Source organism: Bos indicus, chromosome 4 (genome assembly GCF_029378745.1).
Source record: "Bos indicus isolate NIAB-ARS_2022 breed Sahiwal x Tharparkar chromosome 4, NIAB-ARS_B.indTharparkar_mat_pri_1.0, whole genome shotgun sequence".
NCBI classification, from domain to species: Eukaryota; Metazoa; Chordata; class Mammalia; order Artiodactyla; family Bovidae; genus Bos; species Bos indicus.
In genome coordinates this window covers 105244352-105265121 of record NC_091763.1, presented here as the reverse complement: position 1 = coordinate 105265121, position 20770 = coordinate 105244352, and the positions used below count along the sequence as shown (strand labels likewise).

The 20770-nt window shown below is 42.9% G+C and overlaps 1 protein-coding gene across 2 annotated transcripts in view; it reads right to left on the bottom strand.

The window, feature by feature from the left end:
- Positions 1-3815: 3815 nt before the first annotated feature.
- AGK (acylglycerol kinase) overlaps positions 3816-20770 on the bottom strand; it is a 100636-nt gene continuing 83681 nt past the window's right edge. For both annotated transcript variants that reach the window (XM_019959198.2, XM_070788273.1), the window contains exons 12-16: positions 19229-19376; positions 18686-18780; positions 8839-8909; positions 6580-6664; positions 3816-5245 (exon numbers count right to left, since the gene is read on the bottom strand). In XM_019959198.2, coding sequence (XP_019814757.2) covers positions 5108-5245; positions 6580-6664; positions 8839-8909; positions 18686-18780; positions 19229-19376 — 537 coding nt within the window. In that variant the 3' untranslated portion in view covers positions 3816-5107. The remainder of the gene's footprint in view (positions 5246-6579; positions 6665-8838; positions 8910-18685; positions 18781-19228; positions 19377-20770) is intronic.

Below are 20770 nucleotides of genomic sequence, written 5' to 3'. Positions count from 1 at the left end.
AGAATCCAGCTTTGAAGGCCAGTGGGGTTTGACTGTAGGAATTCCACTCTTGGAGGGTACAGAGTCTCATATACATGAGGACTCAGGGAAAAAAAGCAGTGACCTCTTAAGAGATTAGGCCAGACTTACCTGCTAGGATTGGAGGGTCTCCTGTGGAGGCAGGGGGCAGCTATGGCTCATTGCAGGGACAAGGACACTGGTTGTGATAGTTCTAGGGAACACTTACTGGTGTGAGCCCTCTTGGATGCCCCCATTTTCTCACCAAGACCCCACCCAACAGCCAGTGCTAGGACACCTCAAGCCAACCAACCAACAGGGCAGGAGCACAGCTCCACTCAGCAACAGACAGCCTGCTTAAAATCCTGAGAAAACAGCTGCCCAATAAAAACAGTCCCTGACACAGCCCTGCCCACCAGAGGGACAAGACCTAGCTCCACCCACCTGTGGGCAAGTACCAGTTCCTCTCACCAGGAAGCCTGCATAAGCCTCTTAGATAGCTGCACCTGCCAGGGGCAGAGAGCAGAAGCAAGAACTACTACCCTACAGCCTGAAGAACTGTCAGAAAGTCAGACAAAAGGAGATACCCCAGAAGAACAATTAGGTGAAGTAGAGACTGGCAATCTACCTCAAAGAGAATTCAGAGTAATGATAGTAAAGATGAGCCAAGATCTCAGAAGAGGAATGGAGGCACAGATCAGGAAGATACAAGAAATATCTAACAAAGACCTTGAAGATTTAAAGAACAAAGATGAACAATACAATAACTGAGATGAAAAATACACTAGAAGGAATCAGTGGCAGAATATATGAGGCAGAAGAATAAATGAGCTGGAAAACAGAATGGTGGAAATCACTGCCATGGATCAGAATAATGAAGAAAAGAATGAGCAAAAATGAGGACAATATAAGAGATCTTGGGAACATTAAATGCAACAACATTCGCCTTATAGGGGTCCCATAGGAGAAGAGAAAGGACCTAAGAAAATATTTAAAGAGACAATAACTGAAAACTTCCCTAACATGGGAAAGGAAACAGTCACTCAAGTCCAGGAAGCACAGAGTCCCAGGCAGGATAAACCCAAGAATGAACATGCCAAGACACATAGTAATCAAATTGACAAAAATTAAAGACAGAAAAACATTAAAATCAACAAGGGAAATGTAACAACATACAAGGGAATTCCCATAAGGTTAGCAGCCGATTTCTCAGCAGAAACTCTTCAGGCCAAGGGAATGGCACAGTATATATACAGTAATGAGAGGGAACCTACAACCAGGAATACTCTACCCACCAAGACTCTTTATTCAGATTTGACAGAGAAATCAAAAGCCTTACAGACGAGCAAAAGCTAAGAGAATTCAGCACCACCAAACCAGCTTTGCAACAAACGCCAAAGGAACTTCTCTAGGCAGAAAAGGCCACAACTAGAAACAAGAAAATTACAAATGGAAAAGCTTACCAGTCAAGGCAAACACACAGTAAAGGTAGGAAATCATCTGTAAATGATTCAAATATTCCAAATATATCAAAACCAGAAATCATGAGGAGAGCACAAATGCAGGATATTGGAAATGCATTAGAAATTAAGACTACCAACTTAAAACAATCATATTTATACATAGACTGCTGTATCAAAACCTCATGGTAACAGCAAAAAGAAAACCTACAATAGATACCAAACACAATACTAAAGTTAGTCATCAAATCACAAGAGAACAGAAGAGGAAGGGAAGCCATAAACAAAGTGCAAAGACTACCCATGGAAATAGAAGAAAATATTTGCAAATAAGCTGAACTACAAGGGATTAATCTTCAAAATTTATAAACAGCTCATGTGACTCCATCGCTCAGTCATGTCTGACTCTTTGTGACCCTGTGGACTGTAGCCCACCAGGCTCCTCTGTCCATGGGATTCTCCAGGCAAGAACACTGGAGTGGATTGCCATTTCCTTCTCCACAAAAAAATGGGCAGAAGACCTAAAAGATGACACGCAGATGACCAAGATGCTTAACATCACTATCAGATCAGATCAGTCACTCAGTCGTGTCCGACTCTTTGCGACCCCATGAATCGCAGCACACCAGGCCTCCCTGTCCATCACCAACTCCGGGAGTTCACCCAGACTCATGTCCATCAAGTCAGTGATGCCATCCAGCCATCTCATCCTCTGTCGTCCCCTTCTCCTCCTGCCCCCAATCCCTCCCAGCATCAGAGTCTTTTCCAGTGAGTCAACTCTTCACATGAGGTGGCCAAAGTACTGGAGTTTCAGCTTTAGCATCATTCCTTCCAAAGAAATCCCAGGGCTGATCTCCTTCAGAATGGACTGGTTGGATCTCCTTGCAGTCCAAGGGACTCCCAAGAGTCCTCTCCAACACCACAGTTCAAAAGCATCAGTTCTTCGGTGCTCAGCCTTCTTCACAGTCCAACTCTCACATCCATACATGACCACAGGAAAAACCATAGCCTTGACTAGACGAACCTTTGTTGGCAAAGTAATGTCTTTGCTTTTGAAAATGCTATCTAGGTTGGTCATAACTTTCCTTCCAAGGAGTAAGTGTCTTTTAATTTCATGGCTGCAGTCACCATCTGTAGTGATTTTGGAGCCCAGAAAAATAAAGTCAACCACTGTTTCCACTGTTTCCCCATCTATTTCCCATGAAGTGGTGGGACTGGATGCCATGATCTTCGTTTTCTGAATGTTGAACTTTAAGCCAACTTTTTCACTCTCCACTTTCACTTTCATCAAGAGGCTTTTGAGTTCCTCTTCACTTTCTGCCATAAGGGTGGTGTCATCTGCATATCTGAGGTTATTGATATTTCTCCCGGTAATCTTGATTCCAGCTTGTGTTTCTTCTAGTCCAGCGTTTCTCATGATGTACTCTGCATATAAGTTAAATAAACAGGGTGACAATATACAGCCTTGACGAACTCCTTTTCCTATTTGGAACCAGTCTGTTGTTCCATGTCCATAGAAATGCAAATCAAAACTGTCATGAGACATCACCTCACACCACTGAGAATGGCCATCATCAAAAAGTCTACAAATAATAAATGCTGAAGAGTGTGTGGAGAAAAGGGAGCCCTCCTATACTGTCAGTGGGAATGTAAACTGGTATAGCCACTGTTGAGAACAGTATGGAGGTTCCTTAAGAAACTAGAGTTATCACATGATTCTACAATCCCTTTCTTGGCCGTATATCTGGAGAAAAACGTGGCTGGAAAGGATACATGCAGCCAAGTGTTCACTGCAGTGCTATTTACCACAGCCAAGACATGGAAGCAACCTAAGTGTCTGTGGACAGATGAATAGGTAAAAGAAGATGTGGTACATACAGGAGAACTATTACCCGTTTAAAAGAATAAAGTAATACCGTTTGCAGCAACATGGATGGACCTGGAGATTATCATACTAAGTGAAATAACTCAGACAAAGACAAATATCATATGAAATAAGAAAATACAAATGAACTAATTTACAAAACACAGACCCAAAGAACGTACTTACTGTTACCAGCAAGGTGGGTGGGGAGGATAGATTAGGAGTTTGGGCTCAACATGTACACACTGCTATATTTAAAACAGAAAACCAACAAGGACCTAATGTTGGTTGGGAACTCTGCTCAACACTCTGTAATAACCTAATGGAAACAGAATTGAAAAAAATAGATACACATATCTGCATAACTGAATCACTTTGCTGTATACCTGGAACAACACTGTAATCAACACTACTACTATGTAAAATAAAAAAACAAAAACGAGTTAAACAAAAAAAAAAGTGTTTTTCAATAAATCAACTCAGGATAAAGAGCATTCTAATAAAATGTTAACTTTTAATTTTCAAAAATTTATAATATCGTATTTCAATAATTTATAACATTTATTCTCTTGAGTTAATTGACACGAACTAAAAAATGTTATTTCCATTTATATTTTTTGTTGGCAAGAAGACAATTCCAATTAAAAAAAATTCAAGCACAAAAACATTACATTATGATAGCATTCTTTGCAAAAAGTGGTATGCAAAAAGTGGTATGGAAATACACATATAAGAAAAAGCAGCATTTTTCAATGACTAAACAACTTACTAGTTTATTTTTGTAAATGGATGATGAGTGTCAAATTGCTATGTATCTCAATTACACTGAAAATGTTTAAAAGAGTGATGTAACAGTTTTAGTTTAAAATATCAATATTTACATGACACTAGAAAGTATGTACTTTTGCAACTAACTTCCCATGAAAAATTTTAGCTGTCAACTTAAAACTGCGAAGGGTTACATGATTTTTCAAAATACTTTTAGGACGTACAGTGTGTGTGGACCGCTGCTTTACAAGACCGCCCCATTCAGTTCGGGGTACCTCTCCTAGTAGAACCACCTGGGGAGGGTGGCCTGCCTTTTAAAAAGTGCCGATTCCTGGGCTCCGCCCTCCAAACCGAGTTACTAGAGTCGGGATGGGCCCCGACTAAGTCAGTTTTCAACATGCACCCTACGTGGTTCTCAGGCAAACCAACATTTCAGAAGCAGGACTGCGGGGTGGAGGCGGGGAGGTGGGAGAGAAGAGTATTTGACAGTATTTCAGCCATGGCTGAAGAGGGACACACCTCCCCCTATGTTTTTTGCTTGGGCAGAGTAAACTGAAAGAAGCGGAGTCGCAGCTCACCAAGTCGCAGCACCCGTGGAAGGGCCTGCGAACAGGCAGAGTGGCGGGAAAGCAGGTGGCTTGCTTCCCTGGGAGCCCCAAGGTGACCGCAGGACCAGCGCAAAGGAGGATCCTGCTCCCCACCAGGGGGCGCTGTCGAGGTCGAGCCCTTCTCTGGCCACTGCGGGTGGGGATTTCCTGGAACTAGTCTTAGGAAAAGCGGTCTTCAGGAGGGACCGGGCCAACACAGCGGAGTCGAGCATAAGCTGCTGGGAAGCTGGCTGCAAAGCTGGAAAGCACTGAGAGGGGGACGGGGGTTAGCGGGTGGGAGGGGTGCTACTTGCCGTGAACCGGCCCTTGGGGGTCCTCTGACAACACTGCGGGGGACAGAGGAGGCCTTGGTTCCCTTTTGGTCCCGGGGTGGCCTAAAGTGCAGTCTCGGGCGCCCACGTGCCGCCCGCTCACTGGGCCGGGCTCTGCAGCAGCTGCTCCCTCTTGCGAGGGTCACAGAAGAACTGCAGTTTCCGGGGGAGCAGCTTCACCTCCACGGGCATCGCTTCGTACTCCTCACTGTCGATGCTGAAGGCGCCCCCTGTGCCCTGTGTGGAGGAGGGGTGGAAGGGTGGGGGAAGAGGACTCTCAGAACAGCTGTGCCCACAGCTGGCTGGGATTCGTCATCACTCTGAGCATCTGGGCAGGTTGTTAGGGAAAACCGCATCCTCTCTGAGGATTTAGCCTGTTCTTTAAAGAGATTTCAGTGCCTGTGTCAGACACAGGGCTGGTTCTGGAAATAGGGGGGCTTCCCTCATAGCTCGGTTGGTAAAGAATCCGCCTGCAATGTTGGAGACGTGGACTCAATCCCTGGGTTGGGAAGATCCCCTGGAGAAGGGAAAGGCTACCCACTCCAGTATTCTGGCCGAAAGGATTCCATGGACTGTATAGTAATTCCATAGACTGTATAGTCCATGGGGTTGCAAAGAGTCAGACACGACTGAGCGACTTTCAGCTTACTTCACCACCATGAAAAAGGTTTAAGTGGCCTCTGCCTCCTCCCAGAGTATTTTGGGATTTGTGAAACAAGGTTATCGTTTTTAAATGCTTATTGAAAGACGGGGTCCTGTCATATCTTTAAGGAATTCATATAAGATTTGTATGTCCTTCTCGGCCCTAATCTTGCCCAAATGAAAAGTGAGCAACACAGCCAGTTCTCTTAGGAAAGCCGTTACAGCCACTTGATTATTTTCATAATAATCAAGTTCTTTAGGACTTGCTTACCTTTACACCTAAGGTATAGCACCATTAATATTACAAATTCTAGAAAACCCTTCCATAACTCATGCGTTTAATTCAACATTTGCTGTGTTGAAACTATGGTACCAGCCACTGTGGGGACACCTTCTGTTTTACCTACAGTCCTTTTTGACCACCTTAGTTTAACATGCAAGTCTTCAGAGGCCATCTGTAGTAACTTTTTTTCCCCACTTATAGGTTATTCCACATAGCTTGGCATTTCCCAGTACAGAAAAATTTACTGCCATCCTGAAAACGCTTCCAGATCGTTTTTTAAAAATGTGAAGCTAGAATTCACCATGATCATTTGCACACTGGAGAATTCTGTGGGTTGTTATAGTAACCATTCGCATAATTTACATTCAGAAAAATAAAAGCTCAGGAAACTGAAGGATCACTTTATAGAACCTTGGCTTGACAACACTGGAAGTCTTCAGGAGCCAAACTCTAAACTTGTGACTCCGAAGGGGCTTTTCTGCCATCTTTTCAGGCCTCCCTTAATATAACCCAGAGCCTGGCACAGCACACAGCAGGTATGAGGTACCTAAGGAAGGGTCTGTTAATAGGAAGGAGGGAGAAAAAACAGAAAGGAAGACCAAAGAGGAAAAGACCCGAAGCTGTGGGGCCGCTCACCCCTGCTCACCTCTGGAAGCAGCAGAGTGCAGCGGCTGGCTTGGAGACACTCGGTGCCCTCAACATGCAGCTTGGGATCTCTCACCTTTTTACTTCTGTCGGTAAAGGAAAAAGCAACCTTGGAAACCAGTGCTGGCAACTGCATTCGACTGCCAGGACAAAGCGAGTTCTGCACGTCTTTGGGTAAAGTCAAATACATGGACTCATGGTGTCTTGAACCATGGGGTTCTGTGAATAATTCTTCCCCCAGTGCTTCTTGCTTAGTATTGAGATACATTCTAGATTGAGAAGGTTTATTTATTGCAGAGAACTGGGCATGAAGACTGATTTTTCTCTCAACTGATTTTAAGTAGTTCCATGTATACCTAATTCTTGGGCTATTTAAAAATCCCAAGTTTAAAAACTGGAATGAAATGAAATACTTTATAAAAAAGTACTAAACTTTTGATATTTGGTACTTCTTGTGAGTCTATTACTTGAAAGAGAAAAATTTTTATTCTAATTTAAACTGGATGGATTTATATGAACAACCAACCTTAGCAGCTTTTGTATGATTCTCCGTATTGATATAAACAGTCTACTTAGAATACTGCATCTTGACCTTGACTACATGGCTTTGAAATAAAACTATTAGCCTCTCTATACACACTCACCCTCATGTATATACACCCTGCAGCTAGTCAGAGTCAGTGGGAAATGGGTAAAAGCTAAATCTAAGAAAATTAGTCCATCTTTATCACTAATTGCTGGAGAAGGAATAGGCTACCCACTCCAATATTCTTGGGCTTCCCTGGTGGCTCAGCTGGTAAAGAATCCACGTGCAATGAAGGAGACCTGGGTTCAAACCCTAGGTTGGGAAGGTCCCCTGGAGAAGGGAAAGGCTACCCACTCCAGTATTCTGGCCTGGAGAATTCCATGGACTGTATAGTAATTCCATGGACTGTATAGTCCATGGGGTTGCAAAGAGTCAGACATGACTGAGCAACTTCCACTTCACTTTATCATTAACTAACAATAGTAATTCTTTCAATTAAACATCATCGGTTTTCTAAAGCAACTTTACAGTGTTCTAATCAGATACTCAGAGGAAGCTGACTTGATTTCACTTCCCGTAGAGACCAAAAGGAAACTATGTTATTGCTGCTGCTGCAGATGATGACAGCAACCATGTGCACCATAATAACTTCGTCTAATTTAAGCAATATCAGTGTTTCCTTCTGGTTTTGGGTGTCAGCATTATGAAGGAGATTCGAATATAGCTGGTCCCACAGGCTTGTGGGACACTGTGTAGCTTCTGGACCCTTCCTAGGAGAAGAGACTTTTCCCTTCCTCCCTTTTACTATAGTTACAGCAAGTAAATCAAAGGCTGCAGAAGCAGCTATTCAGCATCTGAAGAACTGGTACCCAAGGCGAGAACCACCCAAACTGAGCAAAGACACTGTGCTGCCAGTGCTGGCACAGAGACTGAGGTAGCCATGGAGACCCGGCCGCTGCAGCAGCAATGTCTAACCCTTACGTGGGCACAAGAGGGAGCTCTGAGACAGAGTTCAGGAAAAAATGGAGCAGATTCCAGTTGGCATGGTAACACACAGCCTTCTCAGTCGCTCTGAAGTCTGGCGGAAGGCTGAGAGCATCCTTAACCAATAAAACTCTGGCAGAGGTACGGCTTAACAAATCAGACAGGACTTGGGAGGGTATTTTGTAGTGGAAAAGGGAAAAAAAAGTCTGGAAAATGTCCAAGGTACTCAATACCTTTTCATTAATGCCCTGGGAAGAGGCAAGGTGAGCTGACATGAATGGTAACTGATGGTACTTCACGCTGATAAAAGACTTTGCCCACACAGTCCCTCATAATGAGACTCAAAAACAACCCTGAGAGAGAGAAGCAATTATGTTATTCCACTCCAGGATTCAGGGAAGGTAAAGGATCATGAGGCCAGTGAGTGGCAAAGTCAAGATTTGTATCCAGTAGTTCAGACCCTGAGGCCAAAATTCTGGCCAGGATACCATGTTACACTGACTCCTGTCATTTCAGTCAAAAGACTAAGACAGTTCCCAAACTCTGATCTTCCCAAAATGCAAGGGGAAGGCCAAACTAGGAGACATGCACTACGCATGCCAACCCCAAAAACAAAAGGGTGCTACAGTTCCCAAACCATGCAAGTCTTCAGTGAGATCTCTGCTTGGACTTTCTGGGCGCTCGGATTGGTAAAGTCTGAAAACACAAACCACTTAAAGCCTCACTGCCTACAAACCCCAGTCCGCTTACCCTATAGTGATGAAGTCTCCTTTGCTGACGGTGTTGGGTTCCATGCAGATGTTCATAAAGTCTTCTTTGCTCTGAAAAGTTAGGAAAATTAATGTTAATGCTCTGAATTTTGGCCTATGGACCCTGTTGCCCTCTTAGCCTTGGAGGGTCGTGGTTGGAGCTGTGTATTACAGAAGGGACTTGACTTTGAATGACTTAATCCTGAGTATATTTTCAGTCCTTCTTTCCTTTTTCATTAAGACCTTTATTGAAGCATAATTTACATACCATAAAATTCATCTCCGTTGCTTGCTTTTTTTTTTTTTTTGACTATATACATAAGCTAGGTAAAAACTCAGGTTTGGAGGTTGGTCAAGTTCTGTTGCTTGCTGATAATAACAGTTGTTACAGTCTCAAGGGTCCCCTCCCTGGCAAGCCTCTCTCCCAGCAAGCCTCCACCCTCACTTTATGTCAGCATCACACCATACCAGCTTGATCGGCTTCTTAGTGTGGAGAAGTATCTGGATTTTTTTTTTAACTCTCTACATGCAAACTTAGTGAGTGGCCAGAGTTGAAGAGCAGCAATCCATTTATGCCATGGAATGGAAGTGTTTTTAATGGAGGAGTTGTGGGTGTGATCCCTGGGTTGGGAAGATCCCTTGAAGGAGCAAATGGCAACCCTCTCCAGTATTCTTGCCTGGGAAATCCCATGGACAGAGGAACCTGGCAGGCTACAGTCCAAGGGGTCACAAGAAGAGTGGGATGTGACTCAGTGACTAAACAACAACAAATGTTTTTAAAACACTGCATTCCCAACCACAGAATGTTCTGGAAGAACTAAGCTACAAGGAAGTGGCTATAAAAAAACAGACTTGGTTCTTTGGCCACCCCCGAAATTTACTACCAGTTGGTAGTGAGCAATACAATCTGGCCCTCTATAAATCAATCCCAATCGTTCTGGGTCTGCTTCAAATAGAATTTTGTTCTTTTTGGAAAGGTTCAAAATTCATAGCCCCAGGGTCATCCCCAGGCCTCTGCAAGCTGTCAGCCTTTGCCCAAGATTAAAGGGCTCAACCAAAGCACAACTTTAACATCTCAACCAGGAATTACAAAACACAGAGGGATAACTCTGCTCTAAGGTCACCTCTTACTAAACGACTTATTGTCATCTTTGTACCATGAACTTTTCTAAGTGCTAGGGTCCCCTCAACGAACCAGAAACACGAACATTTCTGCCTACAAGGAACCTACATTCTACCGGAGGCAGTGAAGGGATGAACAAAACACAACCATAATAAAGTAATAAGTGATCACAAATATTAGAAGTATGCTAGAGTATGCTAGTATAAAAATAGTAAGCTGGAGAGTATGTGCATTAGCATAAGTGGTATAGAGTATATTAGAAATATGACGAGGTAACCTCTAAGCAGACACCTGAGGAAGGTGCAGCAACTGTGGAAACCCAGGGCAAGCTTTCTGTCACCAGGGTGGCTGTTAAATTCAGACTCGGCCCCATTCTCAGAGCTTACAGTTCAATAATCTGGGGTTGGTCCCGAGAACCTTCTTTGTTAAAAGGTCCCAAGCGATGCTCCTGCTGCTGATCTAAGGCCCACACTTTGAGAACCACTGGTCTAGGGACGCGCAGTCCACACAACGGATACTGGCAGGGCAGGGGCCTTCGGTGGGAGCAGGTGTGACGTGGGAAACAACAGCATGGAGCCGGCACGGCCAGAGCAGAGTGGGAAAAGGAGACAAGAGGAGGAGAAATCAGAGAGGACAGACACTGGACAGCCCTGCAAGGAAGCTGGCCATTAGGCTGAGCGCAGCAAAAAGCCACTGGAAGGTCTTAAGCAGAGAAATGTGATGTGCTTTTTGTTTTTTTAAGGATATCTCTGGATACTGTGTCTAGAGAAGAGTGAAAGGGGAAGGGAGACCACTTAGGGACCTATTGTAATAATTGGGCTAAAATACGACCCTGGCTTGGAACAGTTGGCAGGGGAGACTGTGACGTGCTGGCAATATTCATTAACAGAAGGCGCGGCCACTAGGATTTCCCCAGAGGTTTCAGGTGTGGACAAGGAGTATCCAAGATGTTTGGCCTGAACAACTAGAAGAATGGAGTGACAATCAGCTGCGCTGGAGGAAGAGTGAGAATAAGGCGGTTTTCAGGGGGTGGGAGGGAAGCTGAGGAGCTCAGGACATGCCAAGACTGAAATGTATATGAGACATCAAAAGGGGTAAGTGGATATATATACGAGTCTAGGATTTGACTTTTGTAAAGCGTGCAAGTGTAGAAATCAATGTATTGTAATACAACAGATTCAGTGAGAAAGCCTTATCTCAGTAGTGGCTGAAAAGGTACTTGATAAAATTATATAACCACTCATGATAAAAACTCTTGGCAAACTAAGATAGGAATGGAAGGGAACTTCCTTAATCTGATAAAGGCTATCTATTTTTAAAAAAAACCATCAAATTCAAGAATGAAGCAGTAAAGCCTTTTTCTCTAAATTAGGAATGAGACAAGGACTCCTGCCAATACTGCTTCTGTTCAACCCAGTACTGAGGTCCTAGCCAACGTGACAAGGCAAAAGGTTATAAGGTTAAGTATTTGAAAGGAAAAAAATCATATCAACTGCACCATTTGCAGTTGGCATGACTGAACCTATTGAAAATCTAAAGGAATCCATAAACATGATAAGAACTGTAGGTTGCTGGTACAGCATCAATATAAAAAAATCAATTACATGACCATCTACTAAATCAGTTAAAAAATGACATTTTAAAAGACACTATTTACAACAATGTCAAAAATTAAGATAACCAGGAATCTACTCAGCAAGACAAAATGTTAAAGAAAATCATAAAACTTCACTGAAAGACATTAAAAGCCTAAATAAATGAAGAGATATGCCATGTTTATATGACAGAAGAGTCAATGTTGTAAAAAATGTCATTTCTCCTCGAACTGATCTACAGGTTCAATGGAATCCTGATCGATTTTATAACAGATATTTATGTAGAACTTAAACATTCTAAGAGATTTATTGAAGTCAAAGAGCCAAGAATAGCCAAGAAACCCTTTAAGAAGAAAAACAGAGGGACTTACTCTAAAACTAATAATTAAGACAAGCATAGTACTAGTACAAATACAGAAAAATAAAGCAACAGAGTAGACTTAGGAACACCTCCATGTATACAAATTCTTGATGTATGACAGGTTTACTGCAGATCAGTGGGAGGGGGGAGGGGTGGGGCACATTTCAATAAATGATGCTTGGACAACTGGCTTTCTATATGGAAGGAAAATAAAATTAGAGCTTCACCCTCTATCATTACTGTGACATTGAATGGTTTGCCTTGAAAACGAACAGAGATCATTCTGTCGTTTTTGAGACTGCATCCAAGTACTGCATTTTGGACTCTTTTGTTGACTATGATGGCTACTCCATTTCTTCTAAGGGATTCCTGCCCACAGGAGTAGATATAATGGTTATCTGAGTTAAACTCACCCATTCCAGTCCATCTTTGTTCACTGATTCCTAGAATGTTGATGTTCACTCTTGTCATCTCCTGTTTGACCACTTCCAATTTGCCTTGATTCATGGACCTAACATTCCAGGTTCCTATGCAATATTGCTCTTTACAGCATTGAACCCTGCTTCCATTACCAGGTCATTCACAACTGGGTGTTGTTTTTGCTTTGGCTCCATCCCTTCATTCTTTCTGGAGTTATTTCTCCACTGATCTCCAGTAGCATATTGGGCACCTACCGACCTGGGGAGTACATCTTTCAGTGTCTTATCTTTTTGCCTTTTCATACTGTTCATGGGGTTCTCAAGGCAAGAATACTGAAGTGGTTTGCCATTCCCTTCTCCAGTGGGCCACATTCTGTCAGACCTCTCCACTGTGACCCGCCGTCTTGGGTGGCCCCACATGGCATGGCTTAGTTTCATGAGTTAGACAAGGCTGTGGTCCGTGTGATCAGATTGGCTAGGTGTCTGTGATTGTAGTTTCAGTCTGTCTGCCTTCTGATTCCCTCTCTCAGTGTCTACCGTCTTACTTGGGTTTCTCTTACCTTGGACGTGGGGTCTCTCTTCATGGCTGCCCCAGCAAAGCGCAGCTGCTGCTCCTTACCTCTGATGTTCATTTCCAAGGCAAACCATTCAATATCACGGTAATCCAAGTCTATGCCCCAACCAGTAACGCTGAAGAAGCTGAAGTTGAACAGTTCTATGAAGATCTATAAGATCTTCTAGAGCGAACACCCAAAAAAGATGTCCTTTTCATTATAGGGGACTGGAATGCAAAAGTAGGAAGTCAAGAAACACCTGGAGTAACAGGCAAATTTGGCCTTGGAGTACAGAATGAAGCAGGGCAAAGGCTAATAGAGTTCTGCCAAGAGAACACACTGCTGCTAAGTCACTTCAGTCGTGCCCGACTCTGTGTGACCCCATAGATGGCAGCCCACCGGGCTCCCCCATCCCTGGGATTCTCCAGGCAAGAATACAGGAGTGGGTTGCCATTTCCTTCTACAATGCATGAAAGTGAAAAGTGAAGGTGAAGTCGCTCAGTCGTGCCCGACTCTTAGCGACCCCATGGACTGCAGCCTACCAGGCTCCTCCATCCATGGGATTTTCCAGGCAAGAGTACTGGAGTGGGGTGCCACTGCCTTCTCCAGAGAACGCACTAGTCATAGCAAATACCCTCTTCCAACAACATAAGAGAAGACTCTACACATGGACATCACCAGATGGTCGACACTGAAATTAGACTGATTATATTCTTTGCAGCCAAAGATGGAGAAGCTCTATACAGTCAGCAAAAACAAGACCGGGAGCTGACTGTGGCTCAGATCATGAACTCCTTATTGCCAAATTCAGACTGAAATTGAAGAAAGTGGAGAAAACCACCAGACGACTAAACCACTGTATGACTATACAGTGGAAGTGAGAAATAGATTTAAGGGACTAGATCTGATAGATAGAGTGCCTGATGAACTATGGACAGAGGTTTGTGACATTGTACAGGAGACAGGAATCAAGACCATCCCCAAGAAAAAGAAATGCAAAAAAGCAAAACAGCTGTCTGAGGAGGCCTTACAAATACCTGTGAAAAGAAAGGAAGTGAAAAGCAAAGGAGAAAAGCAAAGATATAGCCATTTGAATGCAGAGTTCCACAGAATAGCAAGGAGAAAAAAGAAAGCCTTCCTCAGCGACCAATGCAAAGAAACAGAGGAAAACAACAGAATGAGAAAGACTAGAGATCTCTTCAAGAAAATTAGAGATACCAAGGGAACATTTCATGCAAAGATGGGCTCGATAAAGGACAGAAATGGGATGGACCTAACAGAAGCAGAAGATATTAAGAAGAGGTGGCAAGAATACACAGAAGAACTGTACAAAAAAGATCTTCACGACCCAGATAATCACGATGGTGTGATCACTCACCTAGAGCCAGACATCCTGGACTGTGAAGTCAAGTGGACCTTAGGAAGCATCACTACAAACAAAGCTAGTGGAGGTGATGGAATTCCGGTTGAGCTATTTCAAATACTGAAAGATGACACTGTGCAAGTGCTGCGCTCAAAATGCCAGCAAATTTGGAAAACTCAGCAGTGGCCACAGGACTGGAAAAGGTCAGTTTTCATTCCAATCCAGAAGAAAGGCAATGCCAAAGAATGCTCAAACTACCACACAATTGAACTCATCTCACACACTAGTAAAGTAATGCTCAAAATTCTCCAAGCCAGGCTTCAGCAATATGTGAACCGTGAACTTCCTGATGTTCATGCTGGATTTAGACAAGGCAGAGGAACCAGAGATCAAATTGCCAACATCCAATGGATCATCGAAAAAGCAAGAGAGTTCCAGAAAAACATCTATTTCTGCTTTATTGACTATGCTAAAGCCTTTGACTATGTGGATCACAATAAACTGTGGAAAACTCTGACAGAGATGGGAATACCAGATCACCTGACCTGCCTCTTGAGAAACCTGTATGCAGGTCAGGAAGCAACAGTGAGAACTGGACATGAACAACAGACTGGTTCCAAATAGGAAAAGGAGTTCGTCAAGGCTGTATATTGTCACCCTGTTTATTTAACTTCTATGCAGAGTACATCATGAGAAACGCTGGGCTGGAAGAAGCACAAGCTGGAATCAAGATTGCCGGGAGAAATATCAATAACCTCAGATATGCAGATGACACCACCTTATGGCAGAAAGTGAAGAGGAACTAAAAAGCCTCTTGATGAAAGTGAAAGAGGAGAGTGAAAAAGTTGGCTTAAAGCTCAACATTCAGAAAACTAAGATCATGGCATCCGGTCCCATCACTTCATGCAAATAGATGGGGAAACAGTAGAAACAGTGGCTGACTTCATTTTTCTGGGCTCCAAAATCACTGCAGATGGTGATTGCAGCCATGAAATTAAAAGATGCTTACTTCTTGGAAGGAAAGTTATGACCAACGTAGACAGCATATTAAAAAGCAGAGACATTACTTTGCTAAGAAAGGTCCCTCTAGTCAAGTGGTCATGTATGGATGTGAGAGCTGGACTATAAAGAAAGCTGAGCACCGAAGAATTGATGCTTTTGAACTGAGGCGTTGGAGAAGACTCTTGAGAGTCCCTTGAACTGCAAGGAGATCCAACCACTCCATCCTAAAGGAGATCAGTCCTAGGTGTTCATTGGAAAGACTGATGCTGAAGCTGAAACTCCAATACTTTGGCCACCTGATGTGAAGAGCTGACTCATTTGAAAAGACTCTGATGCTGGGAGTGATTGAGGGCAGGAGGAGAAGGAGACGACAGAGGATGAGATGGTTGGATGGCATCACCGACTCGATGGACATGGGTTTGGGTGGACTCCAGGAGTTGGTGATGGACAGGGAGGCCTGGCGTGCTATGGTTCATGGGGTCGCAAAGAGTCAGACACGACTGAGCAACTGAACTGAACTGAACTCTATCATTCACAAAATTCAATTAGAAGTGGGAGTATTTCTTTTTAACATATATATGGAATCATTTGATGCAAATCATATTACCTGGTTTTTCATTTAAATATACAACGAACATCTTCCATGCTGGTAGAGAAACTTTTAAATACATTTAAATACATGTACCAAAATCTATTGGAGTAGCAAGTAGTAACCCACTCCAGTATTCAAATTCCATGGACAGAGGAGCCTGGGGGCTATAATCCATGGGGTTGCACAGAGTTGGACATGACTGAGCAACTAAACGCATCAAAATCTATTTAATCAGTTGCCTGATTAGTTTTGTTTCATGTATTTTGCAATGATAAATACAGTGAACATAGCTCTGCAAAAGATCCTAATTTTCAAACATTCTACACCCCTAAAGCTTCTTTCAGACTCTGAATGGACTTTTTCGTTTTAAATGATAAATGAACATTTTGAGCTACTACATGGCAGCTTTATTGTCTTTGAATATTTTATTGCATTAGCTTTTATTTTGACAAAAAGGTTTTGGAATAAAAGAAAATGAATGCACTGCTGCCAGTGATAAGCAGCACAGGATCATATACTTTTATAATTGGCACAAAGATAAAAAGCTTTCGGCATTCTGAATGCAGCTAATCTCTAGCCACAATCACCTGCTTGCTGAACTCGATCCATTCACTGGTATTCAATCATCAGAGCAAAGAACAAGGTTAAAGAACACGAACAAAACACTGGAAATACATATCATCAGAGACTGGGAATAAAGGAAATGCATAATTAGAAATCTTATCTTTCTTTTTAACAGAGTATTTTTTAACCTTAATACATTCACTGCCACCAACATTTCCAGAATCCCATTATGTAAGAAATAAGGGATTGTCTTGTCTTTATACATCATCTGATTATTTTTGATGGATACATTTTTAGAAATATGCTAACAGGGCCAGTGGTGTGCTTGTATTTCAGCTGCTTCATATATACTGCCACAATGCCGTGGAGAAAGGGTGTTCTGAGCCCTCTTCCCTCCAGTAATACCTGATAGCCCATTTCCCCGCCCACACTGGAAACTAGCATGATTTTTAATTTACGGCCATTCAATATTTATGATTTTAATTTGTATTTCTTTGACATTAAGCATTTTTTTACTTGTGAAATTAAGATAGACATTATATCCACCTGATAGTGCAGTTATGATGAGTACATGCGCTGACACTATGTACAATTCTCTTTTACACAGTGCTTCTCATGTAGTAAATACCAGTGATTTTTTATGTTTACTTCCTCTGTGAATTTCTATTTTTGTCCTCTGCCTGTTGTTTATATGAATCCTTTGTCCATCTCTTATTGATTAGTATAACAGTTTAGTATAAAGGAAAGCTATGAATTCTGGGTCTATCATATCCTAATATTTTTTCCAATTTTCACAAAAATTTTTGTTTATTTTTTATTAGAAGTACACAAATGTGTCAATATGACTTTTGCCTCAGGTGGCAGTTTAGTCTTGTCCTCCCAAGTTTATATTGATAATCACTTAAGACTTCACTCTAGTACTTTCATAATTTTGATTTTTTTTACATTTAACCTTTTAATCCAACTGGAATCAATTTAGAAAGTGAAAAGAGCTATGTGGTCCAAATGTTATACAACAGACATGCATTAGTTTTACACTCTGAATATTAATACTGGAATCAAGCTTCCCACTGCACCTCTCTCCCTTACTCACCATACTACATCCATACATTCAATTCCATGTGCCAGTTTTCAGATTGACCAGGTCAATTGTGAACATACTACTTTGATTTACTTAAAAGCTAAACATAGTATTGGTCCATGGTTAAGAATAACCTTCCTGCCGGCATCTTCATTAACATAAACTACTAAGGTTTCCTCTAGACCAGGGGTCAGTAAACCTTGACTGTGGATGGTCAGAGAGTAAATGTTTTAGGCTTTTGGGCCATTCAGTCTCTGTCACAATGACTCAGCTCTGCCATTGCAGCACAAGAATGGCCACAGACAACACGGATATGGATGAACACAGCTCTGTTCCAGTAAAACTTTACTTATGGATGTTGAAACTCGAATTCGTATAACTTTTCACCTATCACAAAATATAATTCCTTTTTTGACTTTATTCCAACCATTTAAAAACTTAAAATCAATTCCTGGCTTGCAGGCTGTAGTAAAACAGGTAGCAGACCAGTTTGCTAACCTCTGATTTATTTCAGAATATTTTTTAGCGTTGTTGTCCGTATCAGCACTCTCCAGGAGAACTCTCTGCACTGTAGAAATATTTTATATTTGTGCTTTTCAATATGGTAGCTACTAGCCACATATGGCACGTGACACATAGCAGGAGAAATGAGTTTTAAATTTTATTTTGTAATTAATTTAAACAGCTACCTGTGACTAGTGGCTATTATATTGGACAATCCATGTCAATAGATTGGACTCAAAATATGTAAATACAGATATTTGTGTGTGTGTATGTGTATATATATATATATAGTTTTCTTCCCTGGAGATCTAAATCTATATATTTAATACAGTCACAAAAATAATAGATGTTTACTCAAGTAAAAGTTCTGCAACTTGTGATTCCTATAACAAACAGGAGTAGACTAACTCCACTGCTAAAGGCCCTTTGCCCTCAGTTCTCTCAAGGCACAAAGCTTGGTGACAGATGCTTGACCAGAGCCCCATGAGCTTTTAGGCACTGCACTCAGCTGTTTCTTCTCATGCTGTTATTCCTCAAAGGGATCCCACATCCTCTTGTTCCTGACCCCTCTCTCCCCCCACAGGGTAAAAATAAAAACACCAAGTTACTAGAAGAGTGTGCAGCCTTTGTAGCCTTTGTCACTTTTCCGAAATGCTTTTCTAATTAAAAAAAAAAAAAAAGCACACTTACTGCCAGGTCAAGCTGACTGTTCCGGGTTGTGATGGACAGTTCAAGGGTGGACAACTGCACTTCCTTCCAGACCTCTGGGTTCACCTCTTGCAGGGCTGTGTGAATGCATCCAATACAAGTCAGTTATCTCCCACGAACATTTCAGCACTGCCACCCGCGGCCAGCTGCCAGCGGCTCAGATGGCCTCCCAAGGCCATCTGTGGAATCCCAGGCTTAATTTTCTTTATCTCATACTTTTTATACATGGGATAAAGAGCCAGGTTCAAAATGGAATCTGTAGGCCTGAGACAACCCAACAAAAGCAGCTACAGTGACATAAAGGCTGGCAAGAGAAAGAGGGAGTCGCTGGGAGTCAGGAATGACACAGGCTGTTGTTCCCATTCTTGGGACCTTGCTGCTGCTGGTCTGGGCCTGCGCTGTGCACATCGAGGGCTGAGTTCAGGCTTCCCCAACTCTGGGAGGGTCTGACACTGGTGTGGGGTCTGCCTCAGGCAGTCCTGAGCTGCCCAGGACTTTCCAACCTCCAGTCCCCAGGCTCCTCACCTCCCTGCGGTTGTGCCCAGTAGGACGCGAGCCTCCGTAATATTCTCCTATACAAGGAGGGCCGGGGCGGGGTCTCTTCTGCTCCACTGGGAGGTCTCTCTGTAGGTCCCGTGTACGAGATCGAGGCTTGATGAGTCTGAGGCCACTCCTTTCAATGAAGGGAAAAAAATGTTTATCATGCAACACAATTACAAACTCTTGGAGCTTCTCAATATGAACCAGCATAGAATCACACCATAAGAAATTTATCATTCATTTAGAGATGGTGACACACACATGAGACTGATGAAATCTAGTTGCATCACATACTTCCTTTACTTCGGGAAGCATGTTCCACTCAGAGGCCACACTGGTCTGGCCTCGAAATCCAGCCCAAGGCTTCTTGTTCCTGCTTCAAAGGCCATCATTCTCACACTCCAGATCTGTCGTCTTCCTGGCATCCCGAGTCCAGTACCATCTTGGGTCTCATCAGTGTCCTCGAGGATTTCTAAAATAATACCCTAACCTCTCAGCCCTTGACATTGCCTCCAACCTACATAGCAACCCACTTCCATGGCCACATCCTTGTCCTTATCAGTACCCAGAACTACTCCATCTTAGAAGTCTAAAGCCCTGGTATCCCATTATCTAATCACTACCCTTATTCTTCCAGTTGATATTTTTGTGCTCAGTGCTCTCAGGGTGAACCACTCCCCTGTTCTCAAGTTTCCACATGGTGAATTACAAAACAGTAACAATTAACTCTGACTTCTCTCACTCCATCTCTTACTCCTCCCAAGTCCAGAAAGACCCAACCTCTTCTCTTCCTTCTCTGTAAGTGATCAGAGTCCTGCGGAATCACACATCCATTGATTCCTCATGCAGTGGGCTTACTTAGCAGCCTCTGTCCTGATGGAGGTCTTTTAAGCGGAGAAATTCAATTTGGACCATGAGGAAATCAGATTGTGACCACGTATCTACACTGTGTCCTTCACGCCTGCTGACGTTGATAAAGCCGGTATGTCAATTTCCATCTGCTTTGTTTCTGCATTTTGTTTTCATAACTTGGTTCAAAGTCAGAGGAGGAAGAGAGGGCTATGAACTGGGGGCCCCTGAAGACTCTAACCACACCGGGCTCTCAGAGAGTCCCAGCTCCTGGCCTCTCCAGCTGTCCTCAGCACCAACCAGGTGAACAGTGGATTTTACATCATTCTTCTATGGCTTTCGGCCCTCGTGTCTTCCTTCTCTAACATGTACCCTGAAAAGCCTCAGTTCTCGATCAATCTGTCACTTGGTGTCTGTACTTCTACATCGTGGCTCAGTATTATCAGAGGGGGAGATGAGGCCTCCTGCTGAGTACTGACACAGGGAAAACACCGCCCAAGTGAGCATACCCAGGTCACCATAAGCTCTTGGTCTAAGGTCTTTTACGTCACTTGATAATCTTTCTAAACCTTCCTATTTTCATCCTTCTTCCAAACTCCCCACCCACCTCGCTGTCAAAAGATCACCTTGCTTCCTACCATTCAGAAAGAATACAAGGACATCAGAGAGAACTGCCTC